This window comes from Gadus morhua, chromosome 7, assembly GCF_902167405.1.
Source record: "Gadus morhua chromosome 7, gadMor3.0, whole genome shotgun sequence".
In the NCBI taxonomy this organism is placed as follows: domain Eukaryota; kingdom Metazoa; phylum Chordata; class Actinopteri; order Gadiformes; family Gadidae; genus Gadus; species Gadus morhua.
Window position 1 is genome coordinate 27,694,636 of NC_044054.1, and position 15,221 is coordinate 27,709,856.

Genomic DNA, 15,221 nt, shown 5'->3' on the forward strand with positions numbered 1-15,221 from the left:
AGGCCGGGACTTACTCAGCGTCGGGGGCCAATGACAACCGAGCAGCATCTGAGCGGGGAGGGGCTCTACCGCCAGTTACGGAACAAAGGACAGCACAGAGCTGGGATGTAGCGTGGGGCCCCTGGGGGCCGCTGCTCGGAGAGAGAGAGAGAGAGCACAGGCAATGAAGGGGGAGAGAGAGAGACAACACAGGCAATGAAGGGGGGAGAGAGAGACAACACAGGCAATGAAGGGGGAGAGAGAGACAACACAGGCAATGAAGGGGGAGAGAGAGAGACAACACAGGCAATGAAGGGGGGAGAGAGAGACAACACAGGCAATGAAGGGGGAGAGAGAGAGAACACAGGCAATGAAGGGAGAGAGAGAGAGACAACACAGGCAATGAAGGGGGAGAGAGAGAGCACAGGCAATGAAGGGGGGAGAGAGAGAGACAACACAGGCAATGAAGGGGGAGAGAGAGAGACAACACAGGCAATGAAGGGGGAGAGAGAGAGACAACACAGGCAATGAAGGGAGAGAGAGAGAGAACACAGGCAATGAAGGGGGAGAGAGAGAGACAACACAGGCAATGAAGGGGGAGAGAGAGAGACAACACAGGCAATGAAGGGGGAGAGAGAGAGCACAGGCAATGAAGGGGGGAGAGAGAGAGACAACACAGGCAATGAAGGGGGAGAGAGAGAGAGAGAACACAGGCAATGAAGGGGGAGAGAGAGAGACAACACAGGCAATGAAGGGGGAGAGAGAGAGACAACACAGGCAATGAAGGGGGGAGAGAGAGACAACACAGGCAATGAAGGGGGGAGAGAGAGACAACACAGGCAATGAAGGGGGGAGAGAGAGAGACAACACAGGCAATGAAGGGGGGAGAGAGAGACAACACAGGCAATGAAGGGGGGAGAGAGAGACAACACAGGCAATGAAGGGGGAGAGAGAGAGACAACACAGGCAATGAAGGGGGGAGAGAGAGAGACAGATAAAAGGTAGTGAGGGAGATGGGGCGAGAGACACCGAGAGTGAGCAATAGATGGAGAGAGTGATAGATGGAGAGAGAGACAGAAAGAGTGAGCAATAGATGGAGAGAGAGAGATAGAGAGTGATAGATGGAAAGAGAGACAGAGAAAGTGATAGATAGAGAGACAGAAAGAGTGATAGATGGAGAGAGAGACAGAGACAGTGACAGAGAGAGAGAGAGCGAAAGTGAGGCAGATAGAATGAGAGAAAGACAGAGATAGAACGAGAGCGAGAATGAGAGCCTGAGAGAGAGAGAGAGAATGTGAGAAAGAGAGAAACAATGTGATGGAGAGAGAATGTGATAGAGAGCGATAGAATGAGAGAGCGCAAACGAGAGAGAGACCGATATCAGGGAGAACGAGAGAGAGAGAGAGAGAGAGGGCAAGAGGGAGAGGGAGAGAGAGAGAGAGAGAGAGAGAGAGAGAGGGAGAGAGAGAGAGAGAGAGGGAGAGCCCAAAGACAGGAGGTGAAGGGAGCTCCCGGCGGCAGTGGTTAAGTGATCTGACAGAGTGTCTGGTCTGCAGCAACACCTCGCAGACCTCAGCGCTTACACCTACAGCGCCGCGGCTATATTTAACAGCGCCGGTGCGACGGGGGGGACAGGGACTTCACGTGTGTGAGTGACGTCGTGGGAGGGGGGTGTGAGGGGGGGGGGGTGTGAGGGGGGGTGTCTCGTCGAGGTTTGCCTCAGATGTGTTGATAACAGGGCTGCCGGGCTGGAGCATTGACACAGGCTTGTGTTCGTCACGTTGGCCCTGTGCGCCGACGGCGTGAGGGCGTGTGTTGTACTTGGGGTGGACCGTTGTATTTCTGGTCTTCCGGGAAAAAAAACGAGGCGAGTGGCTGATAATCACTTTAGAGAGCCGAGGTCCGCGAAATGTTGTGATACGAGATCCATCACCCTCACTCTCTCTCTCTCCCCCTCATCCTCTTTCTCTCCCTTTCTCTCTCTCTCCCTTTCTCTCTCCCTCTCTCTCTCTCTCTCTCCCCTTCCGTCTCTTTCTCAGTCTCCCTCATCCTCTCTCTCCCTCCCTTTCTGTCTCCCTCTCCCCTTCTGTCTCCCTCTCCCTTTCTGTCTCCCTCTCCCCTTCTGTCTCCCTCTCCCTTTCTGTCTCCCTCTCCCCTTCTGTCTCCCTCTCCCTTTCTGTCTCCCTCTCCGTCTCCCCTGGCTGATCTCTCTCGTCCGTCTCAGTAGCAGCGCTGCCTCAGCCTCAGCCCAGTCGGCCTGACCTACTTCCACCGCAGCGGCGCGCGACAGACCTGGCTGTGCATGTGAGTGACTGTGTGTACGTTAGAGGGTCACTACACAGACGGCTGATTGGGCCACCAGCGCGCGCACACACACACACACACACACACACACACACACACACACACACACACACACACACACACACACACACACACACACACACACACACACACACACACACCTTTTAATCAAGCGAGACCAGAAGTGTCCCGTCGTCATTCAGCTGAAAGCCCGCATGCCCATATAAGTCTGTACGTAGCCCGCCCCCCCCCCCCCCCCCCAAATCAAGACATGGTCCTGAACCCGTCGCTGCGGACCGGACTCCCCAGGGCTCATGGCGGCGCGCTGGGCTGAACTGTGACCCCGTGGTACCCCGAGTTGTGCCCACACTGACTCATTAAATCCCTGCTATATTTTGCGGGTGGGAAACAATGGGTAGCAATGAGAAGGGCTGGGGGAGAGGAGTGGTGGGGAGGGGGGGGGGTGCACAGAGGGGTCTGCTGTGACTAACTGCTCAGCCTGCTGATGGCAGCCTCATTAATGCAGGGGTCTGGGCCAAGGCATTGGAGCTCACCAACCCTCCATCACTGAGGCCTAATGTGTCCCTCTGAATGCTATGCTAAGCACACATGCACACGCGCGCCTGCAAAACACACAGACACACGCGCACATGTACACACATGCTCGCAAACACACACACACACACACACACGCTTGGAAGCACACACGCTCACAAACACAAGCAAACCCATACACACGCTCACTCGCGCACACACTCTCAAACTTGCGCACACACACACAGTCACTCGCACACACACACACACACACACACACACACACACACACACACACACATGTGCAGGAGGACACGGCCACAGACAGACGCACGACGGCCCTCACCCGTCAGGCCCTGTAGTGATTGATGATAGCCTGATTCTCTGACCCAGGGGCAAAGGGAGAGAAGCACAGCCCGATGCGTCCCACGACTGCCCTGCTTTATTGATTACAACCAGGGTAAACTTTACCCTTATCACATATTGATGAAGCCATAGTTCTTCAATGCATAGGGGGCCAGGCTCCGATATATAATACACGGGTAACATTTGCGCATGCCTTCGCCTCGGAGAACATTATGCAGAGATTAATCCCGAGCCGGCTCTATTTTCCCCCCTCGTAGAGACAAGGATGAATTCCTCTCCCCTAAATGGACCTTTGAATGTTTAATGTAAAGCATTCACACGGCCGCCGCTCGGGGTAAACAAATCTGTTGTGTTGTCCGCCAGAGTGCGAGCCCGGCTCTCTCTGAAAGCAGACCTGGCGCTCTAGTCTTCCAGCCTGATCCGGCCGGATTAGCCCGGGAGCTATCGCATCCAGGGAGGGTTAATGAGGACACGCCGGAAGGGTCCATAGGTTTACTGGGAACCTGCTAGCAAGGGGGCTACCGCGACGTTATTCCTCCAGTCACCGGCTAGGCACGGTCCCTGGGAGGGAGGGAGGGAGAGAGGGAGGAGGGGAGAGAGAGGGAGGAGGGGAGAGAAAGGGAGGGAGGGAGGGAGGGAGGGAGGGAGGGAGGGAGGGAGAGAGGGAAGGAGGAGGGGAGAGAGAGGGAGGGAGAAAGGGGAGGGGGAGAGGGAGGGAGGGAGGGAGGGAGGGGGGAGAGGGCTAAAGGTAGGGAGAGGAGGGGGAGAGGGAGGAAAGGGGAGAGGAATGGAGGGAGGAAGGGAGAGAGGGGAGGGAGGGAGGGAGAGAGTGAGTGAGGGAAGGAGAGGAGGGAGAGAGGAAGGAGAGGGAGGGAGAGGAAGGGAGGGAGAGGAAGGGAGAGAGAAAGGGGGAGAGCGAGAAAGGGGGAGAGCGAGGGAGAAAGAGCGAGGGAGCTTCGTCATGCTAATTACGCCACTGCAAGCTAGCCGGTGCGCGGTCAGCGGGCGCTAATTAGGGCTCTGCGTGTGGAACTAGTGTTCTTATTGAACAGGGGGTCGAACAGCAGGGCGACTTAGGGGCTCGCACCGCCTCCAAGAGAGCAAAAAATAAATGGCAGCATTCACCCGAGAGCGGCAGGAAGTCGGGTCTGAGGGGCTTCAGATTAAATGTGCAAATCGGTTTTCACGCAAAATCAAAAAAAATATATAAAAAGGGGAGAGAAGGCGCCCATCTCTGCCCGGCTTTGATACCGCCGCAGCCACGACGCGCTCCATATTGATGTCCCTGGAATCATAAAGAATGGAAAATCAAAAAGGTGAGCGGGGGAAAGAGCGCCGGCTGCGTTTGATCTCAGCGGGCTCCGCAGATGTGAACATCCATGCTGTAACCCTGTTGCACTTGCTCAATAGGGCCTCATGCAACTCACACCCTCCCCCCCCCCCCCCCCCCCCCCCCTATTTCATGCCTCTTTCCTCCCATTCGCCGCGTTCGCCGGCACCGCGAACCGAGAGCTATTTCCTGGCGCTTGAGTCATCCGATCCCCCCCCCCCCCCCCCCCCCCCCCCCCCCCCTGAGGGTTCAACAGCATACACTTTTTTATTTACTTTCGTCCTTTTCCTAACAATTCACACGGCTCGCGGCCCTTCCTCGACACGTCTCCACGCCACAACGTTTGTCTTGGGAGCCGGGGGCCGGGAGCCCGGAGCCCGGAGCGTGACGCATCCGTACACCGGGCGGCTGAGGCGGGGGGCGGGGCTAGGCTGTTGTGAGGCTGACAAAAGGCTATCTGCAGCTCTGGGTAGAGGAAGCGGAGAAGCGGGGAGGGATAGGGGGTTTAAACAACGCTGAGGCTCAGCATGAAACCACATTAAGTATCCGCGGGGATAACACTCTTCTCCGGGCTCACTGGAACACAAATTAAAGCTAATTATATGAATACCCCAATCCCTACCTCCCCCCCCCCCCCCCCCCCCCCTGAGCCTTTTTCAAGGTAATTTGTCCTTCCATTGAGGGGAAGACCACGTGACTGCAAGCCTGCAAATTCTACCTCCAGAGCGAGAGGGAACCTATAGTTACGATGTCAAATATAGCTTTCACAATTAAGCCGCCGCCGCCGCAGCTGACTCTGTTCAATAGGCAGTGTTGTCTGTTCTCGGCCTTCGCGGTGAAACGGCCAAAAGCCTGGTGCTATATTAGGTTCTGAGGCCTGTTCTGAGTGGCCTGTAGGGGGGGGGGGGGGGGGGGGCTCGCACCGCGGCACCTCCGCGCTCCAGACAGGAGTCGGGCGGCTCGGGCCTGTGGGAGTTGTCGTCGTGATGTTTGTAGCACCGGCGCACAAGGCGACATCGCACAACGGGAAATCCATCGTAGCGGCCCCCTTGTTGTGATACCGGGCCGCGTCAGGGACCCGACGCCATTACCGTGATGAATGGCGGGAAATAGGAAATCAGCCGCCGTTAGAACAAAAGAAAGAGATGGGAGGAGAAAGCAAAATGGGGGGGTGTTATTTAATAAAAAGAAAGAACGACACAAGGGACTGCATGCGCCGTTTAATGCGCACTCGATCAGGAAAATGGACCCCGGTGTCAGCCGGGGAAGGAGAGAGGAGACGGATAGAGCCCCGTTGGCGCGGAGAGTGCACGTGGGGTTTTTTTTTTTTGTGTTACAAACACGAGCGCACCCGTGCGCCCGCGTGCGCCTGTCGCTCGCCACGGTGGAAGCAACAGACGCCGGCACTTAACAGACTGCCTCACGCTGGCTGATCTCCTGGGGCTGCGCTGATTACTGTGATTCTGAAATTACTGTCTTGATGAGCCGCGCGAACAGAGAGAGAGTTTTGCAACGGGAAGAAAAAGAGAAAAAAAAAGGAGGAAGATGCAGCCGAATTGGGTCAGGCAGGGACTGAGAGTGATTCTCCTCACTCTCTTTTTGGGACCGGGATGGGAGACGGGGTTGTTCTCGTGGTGCAAGTCTGGCAAACGTGAACCTGGAAGAACGTTTAACAAGTGTCTGGTTGGATGGACGAGACCCATGATAACGGCCCCTTCCTACGGATAAATGTTTAGCTCAGAAACTGATCAAGGAACAGTGCCGGGACTGTGAAGATGACCCATCCGTCCACTTCTGGGTTATAAACTGCCCACATTATCAAATACTGCTTTCCTGTCCTGAAAATAGATCACAATTTCACGATCCTCCATGTTGGCTTTCTTGTTAATCCGACCCACACATTGCCTTTAACACCACCCAGCTTTCATTATGTTTGACCAACGAAACAGTTGACTCATCGTACTTTGGCCCACTGATGAAAACCAGAGTGGAAACCAGGTCACAATGAAGAGTATGCATGCGCTCGCTCGAGTGTGTGTGTGCTTCAATGTATGCATCTGACAGTGTTGCAGTCTGCCTCTTTGCACTAGACAGCTTTTTACAGGGGAAAGGAGGCAATGAGAGAAAGGCAATCAGCAAAAGTTCGCTTGGAAAAACCCTGAGCCTGTTGACTTGTTGTGGAGAAAATATTAATTGTGCAGTTCATCATGGGCGAGTTGAAGTGAGATCCATCGCCATTCTGCACTACAGTCCTCTCTCTCTCTCTCTCTCTCTCTCTCTCTGAAACGTTGCTGCTGAAAGAGAACCGGGCCATTATACTGTATTGCTAATGCAGGGTTTTATAGGCTAGGTCTGTGTGGGATAATGGCGGTACTTGGAGTGTGTGCGTGTGCGTATGGTTGTACTTACATTTCTGAGGTCCAGTGTTCATCTGCGTGTGGGGGAGAAGCTGGAGGGAGAGGTCACCTGGCCCTGGCAGACAGGCCAGCATTTCACATAGACACTAATGCAACATGGGACACGCACTTCTCCTCACACTGCAGGCAGAGAGAGAGAGAGAGAGAGAGAGAGAGAGAGAGAGAGAGAGAGAGAGAGAGAGAGAGAGAGAGAGAGAGAGAGAGAGAGAGAGAGAGAGAGAGAGAGAGAGAGAGAGAGAGAGAGAGAGAGAGAGAGAGAGAGAGAGAGAGAGAGAGAGAGGAATTGAGAGCAAAAAAGCCACAGAGAGAGGTCAGTAGTCAGACATAACTGCAGGGCAGCAAATGGAGCAAGGCGATACAGAGGCTCCAGACTAATCAGAGGTGCTCGCTTGTCCCCCCAGGGCCCCACAGGTATGGGGGGGGGGCGAGAGAGAGCGAGCGAGAGAGAGCAAAACATGGTTACCTTTTCAATTACAAAATACAGTCGCACCTGCAGCGCCAGGTGAGATGTCACTCGACGGCAATAACAACTTCAATTAAACATCAAAAAGCGAAGGGAAAGCGGGCAGAGCGGGCCCCCGAGGGAAGCAGGCTGCTCTTAAAGTCCGCCATGTCCCCTTGTAATCTCAGGGTCAGGTGGTCCGGCCGGCCGCTACCTGAGAGTCCTGGCGGAGCACGGAGGGAGGAAATTAATGACTCATGTACAATGGCACACTCGAGAGGGCCAGCGCTGACAAGTTAATAGCTCTTCAATTGATTGTGAAGCTCCCCGTAGACACTGGGGAGAGAGGGAGGGGGGGAGGGAGAGAGGGAGGGAGGGAGGGAGGGGGAGGGAGAGAGGGAGGGAGGGAGGGAGAGAGGGAGGGGGGGAGGGAGGGAGGGAGGGAGGGAGGGGGAGGGAGAGAGGGAGGGGGGGAGGGAGGGAGGGAGGGAGGGAGGGAGAGAGGGAGGGAGGGAGAGAGGGAGGGGGAGGGAGAGAGGGAGGGAGGGGGAGGGAGAGAGGGAGGGGGGGAGGGAGGGAGGGAGGGAGGGAGAGAGGGAGGGAGGGAGGGATGGATAGAGAGAGGGAGAGGGGGAGAGAGGGAGTGATAGAGAGAGTTAGATAGAGGGAGAATAAGACCAGAAAATAATGAATAAATAGTTCAAAAAGAAAACATGCAAAAAAAAAATACTAAAATAAAAAGGGAATGAAAAATAGTGCTAAGTGACGGCCACTTTGCGTAACAACCTGGTGTAAAAGCACGAGCACAGAGAACGCCGCTCCGCTCGGCTTAGTGTTGTGTTCAAAACACCAGCGACCAGTCGCTTAATCAGCAGCCAGAACAGTCAGGGAGCAAATTAAGCCGACGCAGTCCGCGCCCTGCCCTTCACGCCATCGCAAGAAAACAAAAAACAACAGCAGGAAGGAATATTTATATAAGTGTTTGTGTGTGTGTTTGGGTGCGTCTGTTTTGTGTGTGTGTGTGTGTGTGTGTGTGTGTGTGTGTGTGTGTGTGTGTGTGTGTGTGTGTGTGTGTGTGTCTGTTTTTGTGTGTGTGTGTGTGTGTGTCTGTTTTTGTGTGTGTGTGTGTGTGTGTGTGTGTGTGTGTGTGTGTGTGTGTGTGTGTGTGTGTGTGTGTGTGTGTGTGTGTGTGTGTGTGTGTGTGTGTGTGTGTGTGTGTGTGTGTGTGTGTGTGTGAGACAGCGCCTATGAGGGAGGCAATTACCCACAATACAACGTTGACAGGCCTTGTCTGCCGCAGGGGGACGTCCTTAAAGTGTCTGGCAACCCCCCCACTGGGGTGAGATAAGAGGGGAAGGAAGAGCAGCAGGAGAGGTGGGAGGAAGCAGAGGACCAGACCGAGAGAGGGAGACAGACAGGCAGACAGACGGATAGACAGGGAGAGAGAGAGAGACAGACAGGGAGACAGACAGTCAATCAGAAAGTGCGAAAGAGAGACAGACGGAGAGAGAGAGACAGATAGGTTGACTGACAGACAGACAGACAGAGACAAAGAGATAGAGAGAGACAGACACAGACAGAGAGCAATTGAGCAACAGAGAGGAAGAGAGGGTGGGCGAAAGACAGACAGACAGACAGACAGACAGACAGCGAGAGAGGGTGGGTGTAAGCGGGGGTTGGGGAGGAGGGGGTCGGTCAGTGCATGAAGTATAGATGAAGCTGATCTCTTACAAAAAAAAAAAAAAAACCAGCAGCAGCAGCCGCAGCCGCGGCTGAAAAAGGTCAGGATGACAGCTAATTTAAATCCTCCCGGCGAGAGGTGAAGAACACACGGCGGTTTAATGAAGCCGCGGCGCGCCCCCGCGGCTGGGCGGGCGGGTGTGTGTGGCACAGACGCAGGTCTGACTCGCACCGCCCCTCCCGCCGCCCTCGCCGCCCACTCTCCCTCGGCCATCCTGTGTGCTGGTCTGCTGTGGTTTGAGGAGACCCGCCGCGGACCCCCCGTGAAAACACACAGCTGACCCTCAGGAGCAGGTAGGGGGCGGGGCCTCTCGCTCTACTGCCAGACAGGTACGAGGGCCGGGACATTGGGGGGGGGGGGGTCTGAACCTCAACCTGGTGCTGACATTGGGGGGGGGGGGGGGGGCTGGGGATCGGACCACCCTAGGGCCTGGCCCACTGGGCTGTACTCCGTGATTTAGTGCCAGGCGCTGCCCTGGGCCCACTGCGTCACCGCGCACTCCTCCTTTACGAGCTGGGGGGGTGGGGGGGATATCTCAGCCGCGCAGCGCCTTGATGTCCCAACGCCCGGCGCTCCCGGAAGACACCGGCGCTGTCTCTTTGACGGCGGCGACGCTCCGAGGTTTAGAATGACGCAGGGGGGAGAACCATACATCAAGTCGACACGTCGGCCGCTTGCCAAGGGCTTCATAAGCAGCAGCAGCAGCAGGGCTGCAAATGGTACGCGCGTGCGTGCGTATATTTATGTTATACACTATCCGTTTTTTTTGCTTTGAGGGCACACACACACACACACACACACACACACACACACACACACACACACACACACACACACACACACACACACACACACACACACACACACACACACACACACACACACACACGTCAACAAAACTGGAGGCAGGAGCAGCCAGCAGCCCGTCATCCCACCTGCTCCCGTCCTCCCCCACAGCGCCGGTGAATGTCAGGGAGCCGCGCTGCAGGGGCGCCGCGGCAAAAGGTCAGCCGATGGTAATGCCCCGGCCCCCCCTCGCCTGGAGAGCAGGAAGTCAGACAGACGGAGGCCCGCTCCCCCGCCAACGCCGCCGCCCGCAAATCAAACAGCGGCACGCCGAACACGGAGGCAGGCGCGCGCACACACACACACACACACACACACACAGGCGCGCACAGACACAGACACAGACACAGACACACACACAGGCGCGCACAGACACACACACACAGACACACACACACACACGCCCTGGCCAGAGAGCGAGGTGGCCAAAGCTAAAACAGCATTAGTCTGCAGCAGTGGCCAACCAGGCCGCTATCTCCCCCTGATATATTCCTCTGATACCTCTCCTTAATCAGACCCTGAGATCAACAGGAAGGAAGAGGGGGGGGGGGGGGGGGGGGGGGGGGGTCCCGGGCCTGCAGCCTGGTCGGGCCAGGTGTCTGTCCCAGTGGCTTAGTCACGCTAGTGATGAAGGGGTGGCAAGCGCTATGCCTACCCACCACCCTGCCAAGCCCAGCATCTGGAGGGCAGTGCTAGGACGATCACCCCCCCCCCCCCCAGTGAGGCTGGCCAGCCTGCAGGCGTAGCATCGTGCATACAAAGTCACACACACACACACACACACACACACACACACAAACACCGCAAGGAGGGCAGAGTACCCCGTGACTCGGCACGTCTCGCCGGGAGTGGGTGGAAGTGTGCGTGTGGAAGTGTGCGTGTGGATGTGAGCGTGTGGATGTGCGTGTTGCGTTTCTCACCGGCCGACGGATAAAAGGCAGGAAGCAGACAACACAGGGCTCCAGTGAGTGATGGGCCCTGGCTTGTGTCATGTGTCAGCCCGCTGCCATAAACGCTGACCTATATTTCCCTTTCATTCTCACTGGGGAAGGAGGGAGATTGAGGGAGACGGGCCGAGGGAGGGACAGACCGAGGGAGAGAGAGGGACAGACTGAAGGAGAGGGAGGGAGAGAGACGAACAGACCGAGGGAGAGAGAGTGAGGCCGACAGACCAAGGGAGAGGGGGGGGGGAAGAGAGAGAGAGAGAGAGAGAGAGAGAGAGAGAGAGAGAGAGAGAGAGAGAGAGAGAGAGAGAGAGAGAGAGAGAGAGAGAGAGAGAGAGAGAGAGAGAGAGAGAGAGAGAGAGAGAGAGAGAGAGAGACCAAGGGAGGGCGAGAGACCAAGGGAGGGCGAGAGAGCGAGAGAGAGACAGACCCAAGAGAAAGACCGACAGAGGGAGAGAGAGTGCGAGAAAGATCAAGAGAAGCAGAAAGAAAGAGAGTGACACAGAGAGAGACGGAGAGAGACAGAGAGAAACAAGATTGAAATGCATTCAAAGGAGGGAAAAAGAGGGAGAGCAAGAAGAAAACGGTACGGAGCCATTTAGAAAATTATACCAGCCGACATTATTTATGTGCCAAAGGCTTTGATCACTACATCCTCTGTGAGCCATTATGCCGACGCTTCGCCCAGCGTTTGGGAACCTATAGGGCTAATTGCACGGGAAGACATCCACACAAACACTCACCAGCGTTAATGTGAGTGGAAAAATAAAAAAAAGCTTCTGCAACAAAGAATAAGCTCATTAAAAAGGAAGATGCACATGGGCATGGGGAGAAAGAGGGGAGAACGAGGGGAGAAAACAGCAAGGTGAAAGAGTCGTGTTTAAGTCGCTGGCTGGATATTTACAACTACTCTAATTAAAAGAAACTCAAATTAGCGATAGCAGGCCGTGTTCGGTGTTTGTCGCTTCCAGAGAGTCAAGCCGAGGGAAACAGCGCCGTTACTTAACTGCGTGTTTACCCTCGGGTTCCCAGTCCAAAGATATGTTTGTTGACAGCTAGCGGAATGACTTTAGCGTCACAAGGCGAGCATCGACTCCAGAGTCGGGGAGATAAAGAGGGAGAAAAACAAGAGCGGTCGCAACGCTCCGAGACGCTCCGAGGTTTCCCCGGCCTCCCCCCTCCCCCCCCCCCCCCCCCCCCGCACCACCACTTGTACAAATGAAGACACAGCCCGGAGCGCGGACATGCCCTTAATTAGCCGGCCCACCCAGCTTTACAAAACAAGAACATCGGAGGAGACCTGGGAGTCCTCGAGCTCCACCAGGACGAGGCACTGGGTTACCACGACCTGCTCCACATAGGCAAACAACTCCGCCCTATCCTAACACTGCTTCCTGGGGAGGTATGGGGGGGGGGGGTTCACTCTGGGACACCCCGTTTTTGGTGAGGGGGGGGGGGGGGGGGGGGAGGTAGGGCAGGGGCGGTGCAACGCATGCCTCGTTAGCAGCAGAGTTGTACAATTGTGTACTCGGAAAACGAGAGAGAAAAGAGACGGGAATAGTTGTGGGGGAACGGCGGAGGGGGGCGGGGCAGGGGGGAAACGACAAACAAGTCTTTCCCACAGCGAGGGACTCGTCCCTCACACAGAGCAGCACGGTGTCAGTCAACAGCACCCAGTCCTCCAGGAATAAAACTGTCACCCGCCGGTGTAGGGGGGAGCAGTTATACAATGGAGACCCTCCCCCCCCCCACACACACACACACACACACACACCTTCTAGGTTAGTGTGTATGTGTGTTTGTTTTAAGGACAGGGAGACTTTTGGGAACTTTCGAACCTCGGAAAGCGAAAACAAATCAATAGAAAGTTAGTGGAGGTGAAAAGGTAAGAAGGGAGATGGGTATGACTGCTGAACGCGTCAACAGGAGCAGATGCACTTCAGGTTTCTGGAAGGTTGTTTCAAAAGTGGTGAAGGATAAGCTGTATAAAGTAAAGTAACCATGGAGACCACGGGTTGCGAGGACATAAATGTAATATCATCAACGAAAACCAAAACGCGACCACTGCGACCCCAAAACACGCCATCAAACCGCCCATTCCTCGTATAATCTCCCGTCTGGAATGGTTCGCTGAGGTCGAGGAGGCCTCATCACGTTGAGGGGATAATGCGCCGCGGAACAACCGGAAAACCGTGCGTACACTCGGGAGCGTCATTGCGTCCTGACCCCGCCGCCGCTGCCGGAGCGTGTTCATTAACCGGCGTTCCACTCTGAGACGCGCGCGAGGCGGAGGCGGAGGCGGCGGCGGCGGGCGGACTCGGCTGCTGGCCGTGCCCCTCGACTGCCTGGCCCTCGCTCCTTAACAGCCACTCATGCTCCACTTAGCCCGGTCCACGGCTCCAAGCCCGGGAACGCCGAGAGGAAGGGGGTGGGGGGGGAGGGGGTCAGGGATGCGTCCTTCTCATCAGGAAGAAGGCGGTGGCGGACATAGGGGAAAAATGTGTTGAGAAGATACTCATGGGGAACCTCAAGCGATGCATCGAGTGAGTGAGTGAGTGAGTGAGTGAGTGAGTGAGTGAGTGAGTGAGTGAGTGAGCGAGCGAAGCACACCAGGCCATGCTAACGAAATCATCCGAACGAGGGTCACCGCACTGGAGGCGTCCATATTTCACGATACGCCGCTCAAAGAAAGATGACAGGAGTTCAGAGGTTCGGCCCTCGTCCGACCGGGGCGCCATGACGGAGACGACAACGGCGGGCTCCCCCGGCCAAATCCGCGCCAAACGCCAGCCCCGTGTGGCCCTGTAGACAGACATGTTCTCCCCTAATAGAAGATGCAGTACGACGGGGGCCTCTGAATGAAAGAGAGCACTCTGATGATTTATTTACCCTGGTCTATCCAGAGAGCAGACAGACAGCGGCCTGGCTCTCTGTCTACCCTCAGACATGACAGCCGTAAACCACAGGGGAGCGCTCTCTTGTGTACTGTGTAGTGTGTGTGTGTATATAGTGTGTATATAGTGTGTGTGTGTGTGTGTGTGTGTCTGTGTGCATGCGTGTATGTATACATGTATGTGTTTAATGTGTGCAGTGTGTGTGTGTGTGTGTGTGTGTGTGCTGTGTGTGTGTGTGTGTGTGTGTGTGTGTGTGTGTGTGTGAGAGTGTGTGTGTGTGTGTGTGAGCTGAAAAGTCAAGATCGGCTCTGGCCTTGCTCCAATGTGTGTTTTGATGATTTACTCATCCTCGCTTGATTCGCTGCACCTCATTTCTGATTTACACAAGCCACGATTCATGTTGATACGCGCTTGCACTGAGACCGCCTGTGATTTGGTATCCGTGGAGAGGGGGGGGGGGGGGGCATTGCCCTCTGAGTGCTGCAATTAAAAGACTCCCTGCTCCCCACTTCCTGCCAGTCTGACTCCCAACTGCCAAGCAGGGTGCACTGTGGGAATGACAGGTGACAGCCGAGCAGAGACTCAAGGAACACATACAATGACAGACACATAACACACACACAGCAAGACAAAGAATACCACACACACACACACACACACACACACACACACACACACACACACACACACACACACACACACACACACACACACACACACACACACACACACACACACACACACACAGTTCTAAGGCCAGCCATCAGATGCAGGGTAACGTGGAGATCTGTGGTCCATGGATAATAAAAGAAGAGACAGTGTTTCATGCAGCGTGAGAGACATCAATGTTATCATCCCTTATCCTCCCGGTTATCACAAGGAAGCAACAGCGGGCTGGGTCGCATGCTGCGGTGTCACAGATGCCAGATTGCAGTGTTTTAGGAACGGTGCTAAGCAACAACAAGGGCGATGGTATGGCTCCGTCACAAGGCAGATACTAGATCAACCCTGTCGCCCCCCCCCCACCGTGTGTGTGTGTGTGTGTGTGTGTGTGTGTGTGTGTGTGTGTGTGTGTGTGTGTGTGTGTGTGTGTGTGTGTGTGTGTGTGTGTGTGTGTGTGTGTGTGTGTGTGTGTGTGTTAAAAGAAGAATAAAAGTTACTGTGCATTGATCCTCCATGATGACTGTGTGGTAAAGTGTGAGGGGGGCTGAACTGAATAAATCAACTCAAATAACCCAGCCTTTTACCACCCCCGGGGGTAGAGAGAGGTTCCGGGTAAACAGTCGAGACCATCCATATCCCACCCACCAGAGAGGCTGGGGACACGTCAACCCAGTCGGAGTGGGGATAAAAAGCCGGTCGGCCGCTACACCGGTGACCCGGTCACCTGTCCTTCTGCAAAGCCGGTAATCTGCACTTCAGCA

General features: G+C 55.5%; 1 protein-coding gene across 6 annotated transcripts in view; it reads right to left on the reverse strand.

Annotated features, from left to right (window-relative positions):
• The window catches only part of fam222ba (family with sequence similarity 222 member Ba), a 37,294-nt gene that overhangs the window by 4,383 nt on the left and 17,690 nt on the right, over window positions 1-15,221 (reverse strand). For 5 of the 6 annotated variants that reach the window (XM_030361005.1, XM_030361000.1, XM_030361002.1 and 2 more), the window contains one exon: window positions 6,923-7,050. In XM_030361005.1, the coding sequence (XP_030216865.1) occupies window positions 6,923-7,004 (82 nt within the window). In that variant the 5' untranslated portion in view covers window positions 7,005-7,050. Of the gene's footprint in view, window positions 1-14; window positions 132-6,922; window positions 7,051-15,221 lie in introns of all 6 variants that reach the window. The other variant, XM_030361006.1, reaches the window with a different exon arrangement.